Source organism: Bombus affinis, chromosome 11, assembly GCF_024516045.1.
Source record: "Bombus affinis isolate iyBomAffi1 chromosome 11, iyBomAffi1.2, whole genome shotgun sequence".
Taxonomy (NCBI): Eukaryota; Metazoa; Arthropoda; class Insecta; order Hymenoptera; family Apidae; genus Bombus; species Bombus affinis.
Window position 1 is genome coordinate 11,068,917 of NC_066354.1, and position 23,729 is coordinate 11,092,645.

General features: G+C 42.5%; 1 protein-coding gene across 10 annotated transcripts in view; it reads left to right on the forward strand.

Moving 5' to 3' along the window:
• The window catches only part of LOC126922225 (septin-7), a 40,590-nt gene that overhangs the window by 4,406 nt on the left and 12,455 nt on the right, over nt 1-23,729 (forward strand). For 2 of the 10 annotated variants that reach the window (XM_050734622.1, XM_050734621.1), the window contains exons 1-2: nt 5,509-6,121; nt 6,930-7,323. The exons of 2 other annotated variants lie outside the window; for them this stretch is intronic. In XM_050734622.1, the coding sequence (XP_050590579.1) occupies nt 6,985-7,323 (339 nt within the window). In that variant the 5' untranslated portion in view covers nt 5,509-6,121; nt 6,930-6,984. Of the gene's footprint in view, nt 1-2,349; nt 2,565-3,017; nt 3,765-5,502; nt 6,122-6,929; nt 7,324-23,729 lie in introns of those variants that run through there. 6 more of the 10 variants (XM_050734619.1, XM_050734620.1, XM_050734623.1 and 3 more) reach the window with 6 other exon arrangements.

Here is a 23,729-nt window from a genome sequence, read left to right on the forward strand (position 1 = left end):
GGTTGATCATCGGTTAGTACTCTGATGCGTGTTTAATAGGTTACTACGATATTTTACCTACGTAGGAACGTCGCAGAGGAATTCTTCGCTAAGAGCGAACGTTATCTCTCGTTCAGAGCGATATCGCGCTCGGAGGTCTTCGATAATTTCGTTTCGACGTTTCGATCCTGCGCTCTTGAAATTTTTCTCTTCCGACCTTTTTTTTGTTTCGACGACGAGGAAGAACATTTGAACGTTTTATCTCTTTAAGCGTCAACACTGCGTCAACACCGCACCAACGCAACATCTCGCGCAACATTTGCAATTTTTTCATCGGTCGTTTTATTCTATTTTCTAGCGTCGCTTCGTCTCTTCGTTAGTGGTTATGAAAAGAAGCTGCAAATATTGGCCGAGGGTTTCGTATATCTTTTTGCATCTTGAAAACGGTATACTTTCCTTGCTTTCTTTACCTTTTTCACTTTCGTGCTTGGTCTTTGGTGGGTTAAGGAGTACTTTAGCGTGAAATTTAAAAAGAGGGACGCCCGTATTAACGTTTCTTCTATCGTGTACTATATTCCCAAGCGTATGAGGTTTATCAAGGATAGCGAAAAATACGAGGATCGGATCGACGATGAGCCGCAGGATGTAGCGGAGTTAAAGTACGGTCGAATGGATGTGCCAGAACCAGCACAAGGGGAATTCTCATGATATTTAAGATCCGACACCGGCATTTTCGCGGTTCTCTACTTTTTGCGATATCTATTTTCGTGCCACGTTTCCTCGCGTCTCAAGCTGGTCCCGTGATTCCAGCCAGTTTCAAGCCCGAAAGAAAAAGTTTGATAGCAGCGACAAAGTAAAGGGGAGGAGTTGATATTCCAATGATCAAAATGGAAACCTCCACCGTGGTGTTTATCCCGCAAAATACACGTAAGCGACTTCTTTTGCGGTTCCATTAATTACCAATGAAATAATCTAGCGGCGTATAATCGTAGCACACGAACGAAAGAAGAAAACGTTTTGATTTTTCGATTGGCAGAGTAATTAGGGTTAATTCATTGTACGTGTGTAACTTGGCAGGCTATGGCCGTGAAACGATCGATCCATTAAGGGCCAACGTTAAACGCAACGTTGATCAACGAATTAACATTTCGTTCAAAATCTTTGCTCGATTCTACTTTCCAACGTTATAATCGTGAAAGCAAGTTCTAAACATTTTATTTGAATATCTTTTCCATCTAGGCAAATGGTACAGTTTTATATTGGTCGTTTGGTCTTTAAAATGCTAGTCTGCTATTAAAATTAAGATATTTTCAAAAAATCGAGTCGTTCAAATTTCTGAGTGGCCGAGTCGCGACTATGAAATCGACAGGCACAATTTATGCGTGTTCCACTTTTGTCGAACGAGACCGATTAATTCGCATCACATTATCGATATTTCGATTAAATTGCTCGCTCGAAAGACGTACCTTTTTATTAATCGGATCGTCACAGCGTTCTAATCGGTTGGAACGAGAACGATATTCGAGATATCTTGAGAATTGGAAACGTCGTTAACTGGTATAAAGATAATTATTTATATACGTACACGAGTTAGCAGAGAAAGATGCATTTTGGAACGAACATGTATCTGTGTATCGATAAAGTAGAATCAGAACGAGTACGTTCCACTGTAACGTTCTAACGCGTTAATAACCTGCTCGAGATAATTAGTGGATCGCCTAATCGAATGACCCGATTGCCCAATAAGGTTGTCCTCGGCACTTTGCCAGTTTCAATTACGTTAATTCCTTCGCTGCATTCCACAGTGTAGATTGACAGTGTAGAGAATACAAATCAATAATCGAGCGAGATGACGAAAAAGAAAGAACTTATGGCGAACGTAACGGTATAATAATTGAGGCGCGATATACATACTCGGATGAAACTCAACTCATAATAATATAAATAAGCGTACTCGATACCCATTTTACGTAATTTAACACACGACAATCAATTTTCGAGTTACCTAAAGCAATTCATTTATTTGAAGAATTTGTACAACCGTTGAATATTGTGGCCTTGACAGAGGAGAACGTGATAATTATATGTATAACAAATGGTCGCTTTTCAGGTATTCGCAAAACCGAGTTCGAAAAGCGAGATATTTATTAACGCTAGAACTAGCGAACCATTTAAAACGGCTGGTATCAGATTTTTCACTTTGAACGCGGTTACCAAAAACGTGCAAATATTTTTCTTAATATATTATTACGTAATGTTTATTGTTATCAAGACGAACATTTTTAAGAGATCTGTCTGTTTAGTCGTACGCTTCATCTAGCAAACCCGACGATATTTTGACTGCAATGTACTAACACGAACGTTATTTTCCTTCAACATCGCCGATCCTCGTCCTTATCCCCGACATCCTTTTATCGCATTCCTCCTTCCTTCCTCGCTCTCTCTCTCTCCGTTTTTCTGTTTCCGGTTTCACGCGGATGTTGGATGACCGCACGCTACGCGATAAACGCCGACACGATGACGATGATCGCTATAACCACGACAACGTCACAACCGCCACGGCTACTTCGGACACCACGGCAGCGGTAAGTTTCTGATAAGGCTAGTCACATTCCAATTGTCGGCCGACACGCGTGCAAGCGCGTCCCGTGTTCGCAATACTAAAATCACGGACGTGCTTTCCGTACTGGCAATCCGTACGATTTGGTTCACCTACCAAGAAGACCGTTTCGTTTACCATTGCCTCTTGTCCTCGCATTCTCTTCCATTCGTAATTCGTTGACGAAATACGACCGATCGATCCCTGTTTCGATCCTTTCAGTCGGCATATTTTCCACACCGATACCGCATTGTTATTCCTTTAAATCTTGACACGTTCGATCTACTATATTTTTATCTAGCATGTTACGTGAAATCTTTTCGTAACTCGCGTAATTCTCTCAACTTTCGTTATTCTTCTCATTATCGTTATTTAACTATTTTTTTTTGTAAAATAATATATATATATATGTGTGTGTGTTAGACATTAATGTCCGGTTCTTAGCTGTAGCAATATTTAAACGATGACGAAACGAAATCATCGCTTCAGCATCATCGATGAATCGTGTCGGATTGAACGTGTTAAGCGACAGTTCTTTTCTGTGATCTTTCTGACACATGCGGTGTAACGTTCGAGTAAAACGTACGAAATATCAGTGTTCGATGATATAGTGATACGATTCACGTGCACAATCAAAATCATCACAGTGAGTAAGGTGCTTGGAACGCAAGGTGCAAGTTTTGCACCGAAACGAAGGGATAATCGATGTGCGATACTCACGGCGCGGCCTATCATGGAATTGCGATAACCACTGATAATCAGGCTCGTTGGAAGTTTTCGCGTGAGCGTGTCCAATTAATTCTGTCTTCGCTGTTTAATTGCCTTTGTCATATAGACACGGGAAATTCGTTCCTTAAGTAGTTGAATTAATTGTTACAAGGGTGGAAGCTTCGCTATTGCGAGCTGCTAGTCTTTATTCGTGTATTTAAAGTTGTTCCTTATCGATTCGTATAATCAATTACGTGCTCGAGTGCCGAAAATGTTACGGACGTCAGAGGGTATGTAAAGTCTGACGAACGGCGATGATCGATTGAATTCTAACGAGTGGAGCGCGATTAATAAAGAAAACGAGGACGATCGTTCTGACGATAGATTCGTTAAAATGTCAGCATCTACAGCATCGAGACGTCGTCTAAACCCGGCGATCCTTGCCAGATATGGCCAACAAACCAAACCGTCTCAACAGGTAGTTACTTTCGTTAAATTCTTTTTTCTAATGTTTATTTATTTATTCGTTCGATAATAAATTTCTGATAAACGAGAAATAACAAGTGGCACGGATAAATGGGAAAGAAGAGAACGAAAATAACAAGATCGAATTGTTGCAGGTTGATATGTAGCTTAAAAAAACCGAGCGAAAGATTTACGAAAGAAGTAGCAATCGATGGTAAAAGATATCCAACTGGGCAGATTTGTTTCAAATTTTGCCACTACAATCGTGATAGATGTTTCTCGTTGCAATACTAATGACATTTCAAAATGTTTCATATTGTTCGTAAACGATTTCGTTTCTTCGCTGTATACATGTATATACATATACAATCAAGGTTAAGCATAATTAGCATTCTTATCTACATGCAAATTCTCTAAATTATTTTATTTTTTAATTTAGTTTATAATGCTATTCGAATATTGGATCGAAGGATAAACGTTGAAAATAGGTTAGATATCAAACTGTGATACATTTAGGTAAAGCGGTATGAAATTATTAAAAATCGTCAAATACCGAAAGAACGAGGATTGCAAAAGTTTCTTTAAGCGTTCAGGAATAATGGCAATGATCTGAATAATATTGTGTAACTTGAGTTCTTTACGGTGTCAATGATCGCCGATTGACTTGCCGAGTAGCCATGTCATGCTTGGTATTCTAACGCGACACTAGCAAGTATGTATACATATATGTACGTAGCAGAGAATACTTGAAGCATCGTGGCCTTAATTGAACCTAAGCTAATAAGAACATCGAACTATTAAGCTATGTGTATCGTTGTATTTCCGAATGCCACACGCATTCACAAATACATTGTTTGTGGTCTCTATCATTTACAATCTAAAATCACTATTCTTTAACAAATGATACTACAACGGATAAAATATTATTGCTTTTAATCTTATTTTTGGTATTAAAATTCGTAAAAGTCGTATTAGATATCAATTCGTACATTTTTAAAAAGGTTTATGTATATAAGGTGCAGTTATGTGGAATTTTCGAATTAACGAACAAACGAAGAAAAAGTTCACCAGACACCTAGCGCCACCATACCCGAGTAGTCTAGTATGTAGTTACATTTTACATCCATGAAAACAGCCGGTAAATAAGAGCAATGCTTTTCCTCGTTCATTTTAATTAACAAACTGAACTATAGCTCATAATGAGCTTCACCATAACATTAATCATTGTCGTAACGTGGAAACGTACAACTTTTTCACATTAGAAATTTCTTTTCATCCTTCTTATTGACATTAACATACGATACATTCACCTGTAGTCTATCTATAATCTATACTATTTATAGGATACGCAATGTACGTAGATTCGCAATAATTTCAATTTTTTACGATACAGTTTGGAATACAAAATTCAGATTATACCGAAAGAAAGCTTAGCAACTACGTAATCCCAAACAGAAACCGAAATTAAATGGAAACACTTGGATTCGTAGGACAGTGATTGCGGTATATCTTCGTTTGTGATCTAGGAAAAATGGTTTTGAACAAGATGATTCGTCGGCTTGGAACACTGACCGAACTATATACACGGTGAGAACAATATGTTCGCTGATCCGCCAGGCTGCTCGTATAGCGTGTTCCTATTGGTCGTCGTTATTTCATGGAACACATGCGCATTGAAGAGAGGCAGCCAGAGCTTCGTTGGTTATCCGACGAGCACAAGCGGCAATGTAGCGAACTTACCCCCACTTTTAGTGGTAGCTGCGTCAGGCGTGGTCGTTCGTTAGCGTTAGGGACCGCAGTACATCCGAGTCTGGCGAGTCGTATGAGTCGGTCTTCGTGTTGTTGCTTCGTCAACCTTTGTTGGCAAGACTGTGTGCATATATGCGCGCCCGCGCGCGTGTGTTAGTGTCCGTGCTTGGCAGAGAGAGGTCGTTTAACTTTTTCTTCCCCATCGTTGTTTTTCTTTTACTTGCCAATCCGGTGGAACGAAGAATAACGTTGTTTGAATCTTCTCTTTTCTCATAAAACAAGAAAAAATACGGAGAAACTATAATCGATAATGAAACAATGCATAGAAAAGTGAGAGTGAACGTGGCCACGTTCGGCCGGTTTGCCGACAGCGTGAATCACCAACAGCAACACCGGCGTTCATGAGCCCACGCAATTCTAACCGATGCACGAGATTTCTCTCTTTCTCCTCCCTCTTTCACTCTTTTTCTTACTACCCTCTCTCGCTCTTTACTCCTAGTACTACACTGTACTACACTAGTACTGTACTACACTGTGGCACTCCAGTGCCGTTTCATATTTGCGTACGCAAATTTTCCCGTTCCAGTGTGACAGATATAATATACACAAAGTCATAATATAGTGAGTATTTTCGTTGGTTTTCTTCCGAGCAAAGAGATGATTAATCATTTCACAATGGACACATATATGTATACGTGCGTGTTATATGTGTGCTCGAATTGTGCGTTCATTTGTAACATTATCAGCAAAACCTATGACCGTGATATAGTTTCTGTTGATCCTGTGTAACAAAGGCGTTTCCAAGGGCACGTCTTGATTTTCACAGCGGGCCAACATATCGCCATTCAAGGGATCCTAGTTCGCACTCGAAATTCATTGCTTTTTTTTTTTTTTTTTTGTATCTCTTGTTCCACCCGTGTGACCAAAGATTCGCTCAAAGGAATCTTTTTTTGCAACTCTTTCCCTCCCACCCTCTGTCTCTCTCTCTCTCTCTCTCTCCCCTCCCCCTTCTCTCTCTTTCACTTTCCTTCTACAATTGGAGTTGAATGAGAGTTTAATGCCTTATACAAAGTTCTTTGTAATATCACTATCTTTGATGAAGTAATCGTTGTAATTTCTTGAATTTAACGTTTGTGGGAAATCAGGATAAATGGCGATCTAAGAGAGAATACGCGCGCGCGCGCGTGCTCGTATGTGATAAAATTCGTTGCTAACTCTAAACAGTTATTATATTCACAGTACATTCTTTGTTTTTTTTTATTAAAAGTGCTTTTCCTACTGCAACGTTACTAGATACATACGAATTATACTTCCTTCGATCCTTAGACAAAAAGAAAAAGAAAGGAAATGCGACACAACTCTCTATTATGATTTTCTTAGTAAGAGAAATAAGGAAATTAGAAATATAGCGAGCTGTGTTTCGATATAGGGAAGAAGGAGAGAAAGAATCGTGTGGAATAGAAATCACGTGAAATCGTGAAGAAATGTCGACCGAAAATCAAAACGGCTCCGCCGGTACACAAAGCAACGGGATAAAAACGACGATCGGTTGGTCGTCGACGACGAGGACTGTCTCGAACAATTCGTCGTTTTTGCACACTAGTAATTCGATGTTGAACCGTGATAAACCGCGTCAAGTGCCACCGCCAACTTTGCCAAAATACACGTCGAGCTTTAACGCCGGTTGGAATGGAAGCGGCACGACCGAACGATTGAGCCGAGATCGCGAAGTTGGAGGTAGTTACAGACTGGCGAGCCTCGACAGGCTTGCCCTTAGGCAGAGGATACTCGATGGGGAGAAATCAAACGGCGACACCACGTCGGTAAGCCTAAATATTAGATACGGAGAAATATCGATCACGTATCGATTATTATCCGTAAGTCTCTCTTTGAAAATGTCTTTTTCTCTTACTCTCGATAGTTTCGATATTTTTGTTTTATGGTCGAGGCTATATATATTATTTATACTACATTATCATAGAACACTTGTGTATTTATATAAAATATTTTGGAGTTTAAAATTTGGTAAAATTTGAAACGAATTTGAGAAGGTATATATTGGTTCTGAGATATTTACTGCAGAAATTCATTTAGTAAAACATTAATACGATATATATTTCTGCAATAATGAAAAGTGTCTCTTCTTTTCTTGCGTAGTAGATCGAATGTTTCAGTTTATTCGCGCGTAAACGAATCGATACATACGTTAACTATATGAAATGAAGTAACATCGAATATCGACGATATGGATGCTATAGGAAATTCAATTGGCACAAATAGCAAGTTCGCAGTCGAGATTGCGACGATTAGTCTTTAAGGTAGATTTCATATCGATTAACTTAACCTGACTCGCGTTTAACGGGCCGGGTCATGGAACTTGTAACCTTAGTTGTCTTTGAGGAGCTTCATCGTAAATCTAAAATCGATAAGTCTATAAAGGTAACGGACGAACACGCTTTAATTACAAAAAGATTAATCAACCACGGAAACTGCGTGGAATGTTAACCCTCGCTATACACAGGGATCTTATATCGAAGTTGTAGATCTTTAACATTCTTTTAACGCTAAATTTACGAACCACGGCCAATATGACCGATATGAAATTTTTTATTAACTTTCAGTCTCTCTTTAAATTTGATCGTGGAATTCTCTTGGAAAATATTCACCCTGAAAATAGTTTAAAATATTGTTTCTGATATTCCAGATATCAGGTATGCCGTTCATTTGTTCACAAAACTTTCAATATTTATTTATCCAATTGTTATAGTAATTTTAGCGTTACAGATTCGAGTAAAAATATTTCTATACCATTTAGTAGCGAATTTTTCTAACGTAATATATAAATCGAAAGCTAGAGATGTAGATGCAAGTAAAGTTTCCGAAAGTCGTTGAAGATTTCGATAGGTAGATGAGAGGTTCCGTCAGGTTGCTCGTGACTCTGTAATCCGTAACTCAATCTCGCCTCTCGAAGAATCAAATTTTATATCCCTGACACGCTGGAGGTCGCGCTCGTCAGTCGTTTCGACATTCGAGGACCCCGCATAAAGAACCACGTGATCGTTCCGTTTATTCCGTTCTTGTGACTCCGTGAGAAAGCTGCCTATGACTCAGAGAATCTGACTAGGTTCGGTTTAACCAGTTTCAGTCGACGCTTGTTAATGTTCTCGCAAAAAAATCGCTATCACTTCGATCGGACATAAATGATTAATTATGATTGCAACATGCAATTTCACTAATGATTTACGATCAAGATTTATCGCTATTAAAGAACTGAGAGCATTAATTCGTAGGTACGTACTTGAAAATTGTGCATAATTCTCGAAATTTCACGTTCATAGTATCACGTGATTCTTTATACTTACTTTACCTTGATAATTTCCATGTTAAATAAATATCCTTGATTTTAATCAGTTTCAAGGAAACGAGTGAAATTTTAGCCTCAGAGTTCTTTCTTCCGAACGTTTTACGTTTATTCCAAAGATTCGTAAGCTTCGCGAAGGATTATATTATACAACGTGGTGATAGACGCGTTCTTGTCGTTTCGGGTGTTTCGAAAGTCTGGACAAATAAAAAATTAGGCTTGGATGTAATCGCTACACACATGGAGGGGTAATTAGAATTTTCAGAATTCCAAAATTCGGATTTTATCAATTCGGTGTACTACCCACGTGTGTACCATACGTAATATAATATACGACGATGGCGGTTCGTGGAATTTCTCAATTTCCTTTAGAAATTCTTATCGTTATATAGGTGAAATAATTGCATCTCCGAATAAACTAAAGATCGATGAGAATATCCGTTCGAATCGAACACGTGGCAAGTTTGCCCTATGTGCCCTCCCTGTTATGGTTACGTGCGCGAAGGGGTAGGGAGAAAGAGAGGCAGGGAGTGAGAGAGAGAGAATTTGCTAGTCTAGTGGGATGTATGGCAAGAGCGATGGAAAGAAAGGCGGTCGAGGGAGGAACATATGGGGATATGGGGCATCGTTCTTACGTCCACTTTCGTGGGCTTTTGCGCTCGCGGGAGACTCGTATTTTAATTCTCTGGCGTCAAGTATGTGCTTCCGATTTCTCAACCTCGAACCACACCTCCCATCGTCCGCGTTTATTTTTATATCCTCCTTTTTTTTTAATTAGACTAAATTTCGTGCAACTTGTCGGAAACTCGAACGGATGAAACACGTTCCGTCGAATAAATAAGCACCGCAGGAGTGTTGTATGTAATTTAAGTAGCAAGACCAGAATACTTCGGCCTTGGAAACTCGAGTAGTCGTACCTAACTCTTCGATACACCGTTGTTTCGCTAAGCGTTTTACCCATTGTTTTACATATACATATCAAAACTCCATCGTAGAAGTTAAATATCGTTAATTAATCAGGATTGTTCGTTAATCTCGATAGACGAAAAGTAAATCAAGGGCTGGTGACGAGAACGAAGTTCTTTGTCAAAGTTGCTCAATTTTTATAAATCGCAATACATGTAGCAGGTAATTTCGATAAAGTTTCGAAATTAATTGCATTTTGGTTGTAACCAAGTTGGAAGCAATGTTAGGGGCGGACACGTGGTCGTAAAGATTTGAGAGTCACTGAGATCACGCACATGGCTACCCTTGGTACTTATATTCGGAGGAAGGGGTCCTGTCCGTGTTATAGGGCGATTTTAACCGAGGGTTCAACCCCCGATGGTGCGTCATAGACAATAAAAAATACACCGTAATTCGTGACTCACGAAACGGCAAACAGATACACTGGAAAGTGGTTTTTAAATCGAAGGCGTCGTATATGCATACGCAGGGATATCGTTCGGAAACTGTTCAGGACATTGAAACGCAAGTATTCGTAATAAGTAGATACCCGTACGTTTATTAGGACTGCGAGCATCGAAATGTACAAAAATATACAAATACGCGAGGAAAATTATCGTGGAAGTGCGTTTGTCCAAAAATTGTCGCGGTGTCTTTAAAACAAAAGTCGATGGGTTTTCCTCGCCGTTTATTATTTTTCATTCGCCTAGCAAGTCACAGGTATTCGCGTTATCGAAGTATTATATACGCGTCAAATTCTCGTTAAAAGTGACTAAGAAATTATCGACGTCGGCGATCATCGCCTCTTACGAGTCTTTACCGATACGGAACCGGTGATGAAACGAGGATGGAAGCTTCCAAGAAGGACGGAGAAGCCTGGTCGTGTTCGATAAAATGGAAATTTATGACTTCCGTGATCGTGGTCGACCTTAAATGAGATCATTGTTCCGTCTCGGATAAATGAAGCTGGTCGAATGAATTTTCAAGTCCCTTTTTTCTTCTACGTACGTAGATGACACGCTGGCCGATGTGATCGTCGCCGACCGGCTTGATACAAGCATACAAGATGTTTTGTTTCAAATCGCGGAGTAAGGAATATCTGTTAAAAAATTGGTCAGAGTTGGGAAAAAGATAAATTTGATATTCGACGTGTTATTATCCGTACGAAAGTTTCTTTCGCGCAAACAGATTTCGCTCGAAAATCATCTTCACTCGTAATTCGTAAAATTCACTCGGAAGACTGGATCCATCTCATCGATAAACTCGTTACTCGTTGCCGCTACGCGAGAGAATTTATCAACACCGGTAAATCGGTAAATCGTGACTCGTGAAACTCGACCAATGATACTGGCCAAGTTGCGCCAGAGGTCCTTAGTCGTAGGTTTATTCGTCGAGGATCTGGCGGAACCAGTTTCGGTTTAGAGAAGAGAACGTTTAGAGAAGACTCGGTTAGCGCGTACTCGATGTAAATTCATAGCTGGGACGAGCCTGGTTTGATTCCGTTGGAACACGAAGGGGAAACCCGCCCACCCGACACACAGAGCACCCTTTCAGGAAAGCAGGCCGCGTCCCACTTTTTCTCCCTGTTTTTTTCGCTTCAAACAACGTTCGTGTTCCTCGTTCTCTATGGTATTTCCATTTCCAACCCTCGGCGGAGATACGTGTGCACCTAACTGTTTATGGCATGTTCACCGCATGCTTATATACGGTTTTACACAAATAGCGCGATAGACTTCTCGATGATGCAAAACGCGAACGTAGTCGTAGATGGAAAAAACAAAAATAAATAAGAGGAGAATGGCCGAGAGAGAAAGGAGATCCGTGGCAAACTCTTGCTGTCTCTTTCTCTGAACGAACTTGCGCATTCACAGCGAGAGCTTCGTCGAACGTTTCGTTTCTTCGGTCTCATTTTTCTCTAGGCTCTGCCTAGACTATAGCAGTAGGTTGGTATATTTTCTGTTTGAAGATCGATCAGCGGCTGCTTATTTAAGTTTTAACCAATTAAAAGGCTTTATAGGTCCATCTCTATAGACTCTAGATGTTTATGCGTTTGTACGAAATTTGGAAGCTTAAAAGTATACAGAATGCGTACGATACGCAAAGATACATATGTGTAAAACTTCTAAGACGAAATACACGTATCAGTGGCGTTGATGTAAATCGTCGTGAAATATAAAAGCAGCCTATTAATCGTCCGTTACTCCGAGTTACTCTGTTTTCCGTTTGTCCATTTTCAAAGAATCTCGGGTCGCCAAATATTACCGACCTCCTCCGCCAGAAATCCTACCAGGTTTACGAATTTACTATTATCTATTTTCTATTTTCCCTGGCTTCTCTTCGTGGAAGAACTATCATCGGCGAGAAAAGGGCCACGTGCTATCGAACGTTTCCTGGTTTACCGCGTTCCGAGAAACCTTACCCTCCGTGTAAACTTATTGGTAGCGTATAATCGAATAACGAGAAAGTTATCCAGCGCATTCCTCTCGGACGATCGGCGCTAACAGCCGGTTAGGCGATCGAACGTTATCGTTTCAAAACGATTTTCCTCCGTGTTCGATCATCGGAAACGCAAATCAGTACACGTCGTTGTACGGTTCAACGGGAACTCGGGACGTATATTTTGCCGGTTAGCCGGTAAAACCCGCCAGTAAAATAGAGTAGCCGGCTGTTTGCTCGAATGTTGGAAACTATAAAACGGATTAACGGCTTGATAGGAAAGAGGCCCGACGTCTTCTAATCTCTCCCCGTGGTTCGTTTAGAACGTGGCATTGCGCGGCGGTCCCTCCAGGGCTTGCTTGAACGTTAATTGAACGAAATTAGCCGAGACGTTGTGCTGGCACGTGCGAGACGCAGCATCTTGCTGCTAGAATTTCACCATGCTGTGCTCTTAAAAGAACGTTAATTAAGGAAATTCGTACGGGTCGAGGACACGCGAATACCACCGTGCCTCGAAAGATGCAGTTTACCAGGAGAATTTCACTTAAGCAGAGAATTGGGTTACGCGCAGGCTCGCTATCCGAATTAAGACAGAAGTTGCCATTTTTGTCAATTCCTCGTAGGATTAACGAGACTTGGTTCGAGGATTAGCTGGAAAGGCCAATAACGGCCAATAAAAAAACGGATATACAAGGCGATGCTTCTCGTAATTTAGACGCGTTCCGTCTATAGGAAAAGAAGCTGCGAGAAGAGAAGAAAAGAAGATACAATTTCTAATCTCTAATAACGCGATGTTTGTACAACCGTTACGTTATTGGTCATCCCACCGCGTGACCCTCGATAAGAGCGTGTAATTTATTATTTCATTGTTTATAAAAATATCAAGGGAATATCGCGACGCTGTAGTCGCGAAGCTGAACGAAGCTAAAAGAAATTTCGAAAAGAAGCTTCGATTCTTCCCCGATCGTGCAGCTTCGTTTTTCGTTTTAATCGATCGGTCCGCTAATACGTCCACAGATCGGTAAATACATACATACGTACGTACTTGCATAGTATTCTGTATCCCGAGCAGTACTCTGCTCTTTGCGTGTTAAAATCGCCACGTAAGAATTCGCGTAGCTAGCAGATCGATACGCTTTGCGATCGCGGGGTGGAAAAAGCAAATTCGGAATCTCGTTTGTGCTAGTTTCCATACGAGCGGTTATGTCCACGCTCGAGAAGCTCGTGCCTGTAACCCAATAATTTCGTTATAGAACGTTTTCGGTGTCCTTCGATTTCTACACCTTCCTTTGATTAACCGTAACTTAAAAGTGGAGCAGACTCGTGAATGGAACGGTCGTGCGATTGCGACGGCGGGAAACTGGTCGAATAGTCGTTTTTCCTCGGACCGATCTGAACACGTAGTTACGCGAGCAAAAAAATGCAAATGTTTTACGCCGAGAAAATGAAAAATGGGGGTTGAGCTGAAAATGACCGCGGCGTTAGCAGCTATCGATTTTTCTAACAATTCCCCTCGACCTTCCACGACTCCCCCCTTACGTTCAACCGTTTCGATTCACCCGCCGTACCATCCGAAACGACTCTATTTGCAACTGTTAATTACACGCGTTACTGTTCTTCGCTTTATATCGCACCACGTTCGCCCGCTAAATTTCCGACTTTCCCATCATCCACGGAAGGAATTATACGCTGATAATGGTTGCGATCTACGGTTTGAGAAAACTGTGACGAAGGCCGAGTCTTCGGTCGCAGCCGGTTTCGTAATACGTAAAACAAATAGAAAGCGAATGAAAATTGAAAATCACATTGTTCGTCTTCTTTACGGATCGATGAGATTGCGCGGAGAACGAGACAGCATCGTTGTTGACTCAAGAGGAGAAGAATGTCTCTATTATATTCGTGACGGCATTGTATTCTAAAAACTACGTGGCACGCCGCGTTGCATTCGCGAGTGGAAGCGTCGTGGCGTGGCGTGGCGACGCGCGGCGTCGCGTCGCCTCGGTGCGGAAAAAATCCAGGCCTCGTAATCACTGGTGCGATTCCATTGCAATCATCGGTATGCAAAAGCGAATGCCGTAACGCAAATTACGTAGAAGACCGATTAGATACTGGAGCGTGTATTTATCATCGCCCCTTCCGTGTCTGTGCTTTCGATTAATTCATATCTATTTATAAAATAGTATCTCCCCGTGGCACTGAAAAACACAAAACGGATCGTTGTAAAACGCAACGTGCACCGAGAACGTGGTACTACGAACGAAAATGCAAACGTTACGCGAAGGAGATACAGTAACGAACGAGAGTACTCGAACAATTATATTCGGCATTGTGTAATTACGTTTTCAAGGAAGGCGCATCGCCGTTAATTTCGATCAGGGGCTGACGCGTTTTACGACGCGTTCTCCTCGGATATAAGAAGTACTTCGAGCGAAGAACGAACTGAACGACGCGGCAGAGTTAAATATACATTACGACTCTTTACGATAACGAAATCGTTATCGTAAGTGGCCTAAGACTTTTCCACGATTTTATAAATCGCCGGGGAAGATCAGTCGTTCGGTTACTCACTGCGCGTGGTTAGGCGAATATACGATGCAAGTACTTGAAACACGGAGCAACGTTGGCGCGCGTTTTACGAAGCAATGGCAACGCGTTTCACGAAGAACAAAAGCTTTTCGATCCATGTTAAAAGTAAGCCCGCGCCCCGTGCTTGCAACAAGTCGCAAAAGAACACATTCTTTGTCGAATAAAGGCAGACCGTTGCGTGCTTGCTGTGTTTCAAGTGCCTGCCAGGTACTTCGATACACCTAGCCAGGTTGTTCTTTATATTCGGCAATTAACTTGTCCAAATACGTATTAAAGAATCGCAAGAGAAAACAGCAAAGTAGAAACTTGTCGTTTCACGTTGAAACGTTCGAAATTTATGCGATAAACGCGTATCGCCAGTTGCGAAAAATCTGCGGATCGATACGAATGGGAAATTGAAGAGGGAAAGCTGACCGAATTTACGTATCGATGGCAGAAGCGAGAAACGCGTTCCAGCTGTTCCATATCGCAACTGGTTTTGCGCGAGAACGTTCGATGGGACGGACGACACGGCAGCGCGAGTCTACTACGAGCTTGGAATTCGTTGTTCCACGAAGGATTCCAGGCGAATTAAATACAACAGAGACGCGTAGTTGGACGGAATTTCTATAACGATATAGAGCGGACCATTAGACGGCAGAAATCTGGGCCACGCGAGACTAAACGGCCACGACGATAATAAAATTATTGCGCGATACACGCGGTACCGCGATTTACGAGTTTCGACTTTGAAGAACTTCGAGGAGCCGCGCCTCGTCGATGAAAACGGTTATTTCCGAGTCCGCCGCGTGTTCAATGTACAATGTACAATTTGCGACGGAGCAAACGGGTTAAACGAGCGGGGCAAATTTTCCAACGCTATCCGCGCATCACGCGAATCGTCGACGCTCCACACTTGCATTCCGAGCGAATAATCACCGCGTCGCGGAATGATATTTCGTAAATCCTTGGTTAATTAGCCGTTCGTTGAGCGCGGTAATCCGTGGTAGCTAAGGATTGTTCTTATTATTAATGCCTCGTGGTGTTGATTCTGGACTAAGTCTGTTGCTAGACCTACTTGCGAGAACGCGTATACGTAAAAATGTAAAAGTTAGGAAACACGAAAACGTAGAACATAGAAAACCGCAGATAGATATTGCGATATTTAAAAGATGAACAAATTTTCATGAAAGTCCGCGGTGCTATCGGATCGATTCGATAAATTCAATTCGATATAAAGCTGTACGAAGAACGACGAAGAGCCGTGTATCCGATTTAGCGCGACTGTTTCTACTTTATCGAAGTTTTTGATTAAAGCGTTATACGTATAGGAGGAGCACATATGGTTAAGGTTCAAGTAGAAAGCGATCGCTTGTCACTGTGACGATATCGCACGGAATGCCAGCGAAACTTTGGCAGCGTTCAACTTCTTACGAAGCAGCCAAGTTCTCTGGCCTATCGAGCGGTGTACCTGTGTAACAATTCTGTCGCTTGATTTAAAGCGTGTTTGTTTATCGAAACTTTTCGGACTCGATCATCGCGTCGATAGCATTACCTTACGCGTCGAATCTATCAAAGTGAATTTAATGCGACCTACCTTACCTTACCTTACCTTACCTTACCTTACCTTACCTTACCTTACCTTACCTTACCTTACCTTACCTTACCTTACCTTACCTTACCTTACCTTACCTTACCTTACCTTACCTTACCTTACCTTACCTTACCTTACCTTACCTTACCTTACCTTACCTTACCTTACCTTACCTTACCTTACCTTACCTTACCTTACCTTACCTTACCTTACCTTACCTTACCTTACCTTACCTTACCTTACCTTACCTTACCTTACCTTACCTTACCTTACCTTACCTTACCTTACCTTACCTTACCTTACCTTACCTTACCTTACCTTACCTTACCTTACCTTACCTTACCTTACCTTACCTTACCTTACCTTACCTTACCTTACCTTACCTTACCTTATCTTACCTTATCTTACCTTATCTTACCTTACCTTATCTTACCTTACCTTACCTTATCCTACGCTTTGCTCCGCTTATATATACATATGTATAGTGTTTGTAAACTTCAAAGTCATTAGCAATTCGCGACATAGCGTTATTATTAAAACGCAGTTTCGCGTATACGTACCATATACTCGTAAAGAAGATTCTACAAATATTTTCTTCCCAGTAAGATACGAGATAAAGTAATAATCTGAAAGTTTCAGACACTGTGGTATATGCGGCTTTTAACGCGTTTGTCTCGTTGCTCACCAGACGTCTATAGAATTACCAGACTTTCTTCAATCTGTTATCAGAGGTTTCTGTTTGTTTTAAACGCCTTTCCACGCCTTCGCTTTGACAGCCATGTAGGCTTTACGCAGGAAACGGATCTTATCAAACGGATAGACCAGCGCGGCGATGTTTCCGATAGATCCTGATCTTGTTGTTTCTCGATCAGCTCTCTCTTCTTCTCCGGACAAGCAACTTAAAGCAACCTGCTATCTTATGTATATATATATATGCTAGAATCGCGACCTTCTCCGCCGTAAAATTTCTCCTCCACTTCCGGCGGAAAAAGCGACGCACCGGATGCCCCTCTGGGAAATCAACGAAATATGTACATATCTCGAATAGTTTTGTGCGCAGATCCGATACCACCGTTTCTTTATTGCCGTCGTTCTCTCCTTTTCGTATTCGTTTCCGACGTACGAACTGTTAATGCAATTAATAAAAACTTGAGGATAATATGCAAGCAACGAGTATATCCTCGTGTCATATCGTTGCGTACGTGTGCATGACAATGAGTCACGCAAGTAGATATTCGTAGTTATCGAATTGCCGACTTGGAACGACCGATATCTTCTAAAGCGCAAATTTCGTATCATCGTTAATAATCTCGAAATCTGACGAAATAATTCTTATCGACGATATTGAATTTGTATTTTAAGAGATGTCGATCGTTCAAAGTAGGACTCACCGTAGCATGCGAAACGCTACTATTTGAAATTCGAAGAACAATTTTTATCGCTGATATTCCTTTGATATTATTATTATTATTATGTCGAATTTGCGTTATAAAAAATACCGTTAGTAAGTAGTCGTTCAAAGAGAGAAGATTATGAATACTTCTGGGACTCGCTACATACTCGTACGAATACTAACTGCACATTCTGACAACTGACTATAAGTGACTATTTACATGATGAGAAAAAAGGACGAAACAAGTTACATATCCATATTTGTGTATCCGTTTCGTATTTTTACATCGTCCAACTATCATCGATGCAAATTTCTAACAGTTCCAAGACGATACAACTTCTACGTGTGATAGCAGCTAGTTAGGGAATGCAGTTACCGTTTGTTCTTAGCGTATCCTTGGCTGCTAGACGACGATCACGATCAACGAGAATTCAGAATTAGCGAGAAAGACTTTTCCGGTCGGGCCAAGTAACAACTCGAGGTGATTTTGCGACGAGCGTCTTACGAGTAACACTGAACGATCTTATGCACAAGTTAACTTACAAAAACATATTTTAATAATTCGTCCATGTTCGCATCTTTAAAAGTATGATTTAGTAATATTAATTTCTGTCTTTTCTTTTTATGGTAATTAATAACGCGTTCGCAAAGATGCGTCCTCGGTTTGGCCAAAATTCTTCCTTGCTGACACGATACCATGTTTGCCAAATTGAATACGATGGCAGCGTAGGGAGCATCTGTCTGAACGCGGTTAACATCTGCCAAGGAGGAAGATAGTTAACGGAAAATCTGACGGATCTACACGGCCAGTGCAGATCTACAACGATGTAAATGAACGCGACAGGTGTTGCACGATCGCGAAAGCCATCTGCGCGCCATTCAAACGGTCTTTAAGGCTCCATTGTGTTCGCGATATCGGTTCACCGTGTTCTCAATGGAATCTCGAGAGAGCAACTGAAAGAAACGGCCACGAAACCAGACGCCAGTGACGCGACTCGTTCGGGCAACCTCGCCGTTAACGTTAATTGTTAATTCGGTTTATCGATTATGTCACTTCCGTGCTTCTTCGTTGCGCTTTCCACGCGATCGACCGACGTCGCGTATAGCGACGAATATCAACGCGCTGGCCATTGTCAGGTACAAATTTGTACGCGTTTAGCGTGTACTTTGCGATGTATCTAGCCGCTTTCAAAGTTGCAGTTTATCGTCCTTGATTTGAAAATCCGCTTTTTAATCTTTGACATTAAACACGATGATAGACAGTTACGAGGCGAGGGCCGACACTTTGGTTCTCGTTATACCGAGAAATTAAACGCAATTTCCCATCTCTCGTTGAGAATGATTTGCAAGTGATCGGTTCGCTATTTACAAGTTCCATGTCCATCACTGATTCGCTACGTTTCTTATCTCGAGGAATGGAGAGAGGATTATTTTTCCTTCCACTGGAATTAGATCCACCGGAAGGAGTTTCCCTCGGTGAAATGGAAATATCGTAGCTTTCACCGATGGTCCAAGGTTTTTCGCCAAGGCTCGTCCCCAACGAGAAGATCGAACGATTCTGTTCGACGCGTTTCGTTTCTGCACTTTCCGCTTCCTCTTTACCTTTACACGGTAGCTGACCAAAGTATTCGAACATTTACCGCGGAAAGCTTTCAGGTACGCGTATTTGTACGCACATTGTATATCGTAAATGTCAGGCTTTTTATATAAAAGATTTTGAAACGCGAGCACTGTAATAAGACAGAGATCTCGCGCACAACGCGTACGTGAAAAGTGTACAAATATTAGAACGCTGTCGCGAGTTACCGTTTAGCGTATTTCCTCCGTGTTACTCGGTAATTTTCTTCGGTCTAGCGGCAACGCGTTCGATGTACACGCGAACAAGATCCGTACGATGGATAATACGGAACAAGAAAAGGAAACGTTGATCCGCAACGATCGAATCACGACTACTAGAAAAATTATACGACTACAAAGACACGACAGAGCGTTTTCGGACTGGCCGGGGATTCCATCGACGAATAAATATTCCGAGCGGCGAAATAATTCCATTTTATACGGTCGTAAAAGCGGGCGGAGTAAGATGACTGGGAAAGGAACAAGCGAAGAAGAGTATTTAAAAGCTGCGCGAAAGACGGTGGAGATGACGTTTCGTCGTTTCGATGTATTTCGCCAGGGTAAAGTCCGAAGCTTGCTCGCGAAAAGAAGAGAAAATCTGATAAAATGCGATTTCCCTCGAGGCAAAAACTGCTTTTAGCTGACGGTGCACGAGTTAGAAATTTAAGCGCGAAAGACAAGTTGCCCGAGATGATCCCCGATCGCAGCGTTAGTCTCTTCGCTCGTAATAAATGAATACTTTTCTTTTTCCCTTTATCTCCCTCTGTTTCTTCGTATTTTCTTCCTTCTTTCACGTTGCTATTTCAAAACATATTTTTCATACAATCGCTGTTGTTTTTCGCGCAAAGGCTGAATTCGTTGAAGGAAGATTCTATCTTACCGATACCATCGTTCGTTCGTTGTTCGTTCGCAAATCGACGTAGCAGCACGGTGGGAGAAAACGAATTACGAATGTTGGAAGCGCGAATGGGATATTTATACTCGATACACTATGCTGCGTCGAGTTGCAGAATCGTATTAAGCGATCGTACGCGTGTCATCGCGCGATGGTGTTCTATGGTGCGCTCATGGACAGTCGCGCGAATCCCGTACAGAGATACGTAAATACCTACGGTCCGTGTACATCGGGCGTTCCGTTTGCGACTCAGATACGTAACATTCGAATCCGAGTTTAAATTTCAAGTTAAATTTTCTACGCGATATGGCGACGGAAAAGAAAGCAAAGCGTAGGTCGATAGTCGGATGTCAAGTATCGGCCACGGCAGAAAGACTCACCATCGTGGAACGGTCGATCATAAATCGATTGCTCCGTGAAAAGTAAGATCCCTCGGCATCGTTTCGTCTCTTCTTTGAAATCCTTTTGTTCCTCGCCGCTTTAATACGATACAAGTGGCTGCTTTCGTTCTACGTGGGGTTTAGATTCCTCCGATAATAAACCGCTACTAGCTAGCCCTTAATTAACGACAAGCTTGTACAGGTTTCTTAACCGTCGTCGTCGTCGTCGTTCCAAAGCCGTCGTCATTGTTCGATGTCGCTAAAACGATCAACCGATCTTACGCTGTCGCGTTTTCTTTCCTAATATCTTCCAGACGGAATTTCGTTCTACGGTTTACGGACTAATAAACGTACAGGTTTCGCAAAAAGCATGCAAGTTCGTCGCTGAAAACGTCAGCCTACGAACGTAGATCTCGATCGATTTACTCGGAAAGCGAATTAGCGAAAAGTCGAGCTGCCTTTGTCGCGGCAGCCAGCCACCTCGTTCCTGTTCCAAGGCTGAGCGATTGCCGAATTCTCTTTGTTTCGATCTGTAACGATTGCTCCAAAAGTTCGTCGTTTGGCAAACAGGTTGCGTATGCCGATTTATACGAATAATCCGAATATTCGATGGAAGGTGAGCACAGTTTAGCTCCGTAAAAGTAAAAATATATTTGCCATGTTGTCGTTTAATCGTAATCGTAGCGACTGTATTGCGTAAAATCGCGTATCGTCGTTGCGGAAAGCTCTTCATTCTGGATGACGAGAGGCAGACCTCGAGACCGAGTTCTCGGTTGTGGAATGATCTTACGTTTCGAGGAGCTTCTTCGATTTTCCATTGTTCCGTGTTTCTATCCGACAAGCCTCAAGGTTTTAGAGAGGAAGCGAGTGGCACGGCTAAATTGTCACGGTGCGTCCACTACGGTCCACCACCTCCTTTGGATCTCTCCGAAGGGACTTTGGAACGAGGCTGCCTGGCTGTCGTAGTCTTACACAGAGCACCGGACCGGTTTCTGTTCCACGATGCCGCACTCGGTTCGACCGAGAGAGAGCCTCTCTTTCTCGGCGGATGCCCAGCCTCGTTGGATGCGACGCGTGCAACTCTGTGTTACATCGTACCGTAAATAAAGGGCGTCTCCGTAATCAACTTGGCTGTGGATTTTTCCTAGAAATGATATCGTCGAGGCCACCCAGAGTCGACGCGCCACCTTCGACTCGACCTTTTAGTCAAACTAGTTTCACCACGGCTTATATGTACGTATATATTTAGCTTCCACGGAAACGTAAGAGCGTCTCTGATACTTTTTAGCTTCCCTTCGACGTACGCCTTTTTTGTTCTCTACGCGCGCTAAGAGACGCCAGCGTCTCGCTTAAAGCGTTTCGCTTACTCCACTTACCGTTTAAAGCTCGCACGCCGTTAGCCTGTAACCGTGTCAAGAAAAAACAAAAAAAAAAGAAGAATAGAAAGCAGGTACCTTCCAACGCTTCGTTATCCACGTTTCGAATCGATTTTGGACGCGCGAGTTTACCATCACGTCGCACGTACATACACACGCGCATAACGATACAGTTTAGTCTATGTCGACGAAGTCGCCTACGTGTAAAACACCCTGAAAGTGCAATCGTTCGTACGTTGACTCTGGGTGCTGCTTCTGTAAGCGCGCGCACACATACGCAAACACACAAAGGTTTCGACCGAACACGATCCATTTCCGCGAGTCGGTCAGCAACGTCGGTTCCGTGGCGCGAGGAAGCCTCTCTCGGGGAATTTACGACGCGGCAAATGGAAGAACTAGCCGCCGCAGCTAGTCTCCTTCGAGATCCCTTCGTTATTACGTGACGCGTGCAAACGAAGACACGCGAACGCGCGTCACATTATCGACCAGCTGGATATCGGGAAAGGCGAAACTCGATGTCGAAAATTGGACGCGCGCGTAAGCGACTGTCGTTTCCGCCTTGACCTTACGCACGTTTCTCGCCGCTCCTTAACGAGCACGAGCCAGCTATTTAATTTATATCGTACGCGCGGTGCCCGATAGGATCGAATCGTAACGGAACACGTAGCGCATTATGATTCACTGTACGCCGCTTCGTTTCTACGCTCCGGTATTAAAGCATGGCGGCGCACACGATTTTTCTTTTCCTTTTTATTTGCCAGTCGCGTCTAGCGGTGGGAGAACGTGGCTGTCTTTGACGTCGCGGAATGCAACGGGGATCGCAAAAGGTTTCGCGCTTCAAACGCAAACTCTGACGCTCTTTTCAGTTTGCCTCGCGAAACCAGGCTACGCCACATAAAAAACAAATACAAGCTTTTTCTTAAACGCGCCTTTCTTCGAAATACGCGATACGTAGTTGCGTATCGTATCTACGACGAAGCTATTTACGTTCCTGGCATTCGCGCGAACGTTGCTGGCGTAATTACGTCGGCTGTACCGATGAAGGAAAAAATCGAAAGCAAAGAAAAAAAAAAATACAACTTCGTTACGCGCGGTATTAGATTTTCCTGTGCGCGATACGCCGAATTCAATCTGGGAAGCGTGTACGCGCTCTCGTATATTTCCAACTATGGGAAAAAGTTGCTGGACTCGTCGCTCGCGTTGATTCGACCCATATATTTTGCCCGAGATTTACGTAGCCTAAATCGTCAACGGTAGTCTGCGGTCTCTGTTTAGTACGGTGAACACAGTGGCCACTTCCGGCCGGAAGCTCGTAAGACACACCGCCGCTCCAAGTTGACCATAGCTCGTCGCAAGCGTCGTACGTACGTAAAGCGTGTATCGATCGCGAACAAACAAACCGTCGCTCCTTTACGACCCGGCGTTATTATTTGGCCTGTTTGCGTTTTTACGCGTGTTTGTTGATCCTTTCGATCGATTCAAACTTCCTGGCACGCGAACGAAGAAAAAGATAGCGATAGACGAAAGAGGCAAACGGAGATCGGCGAACTTACGACTAGATGAGAGTAGCCGCGTTTATCATACAAGTACAAGATGGACAGAAGCGAGGAAAGAGGATAGACTGGCTGTAATTCGCGCGGTCGGATCAATGATCCGACTGCTGCTAA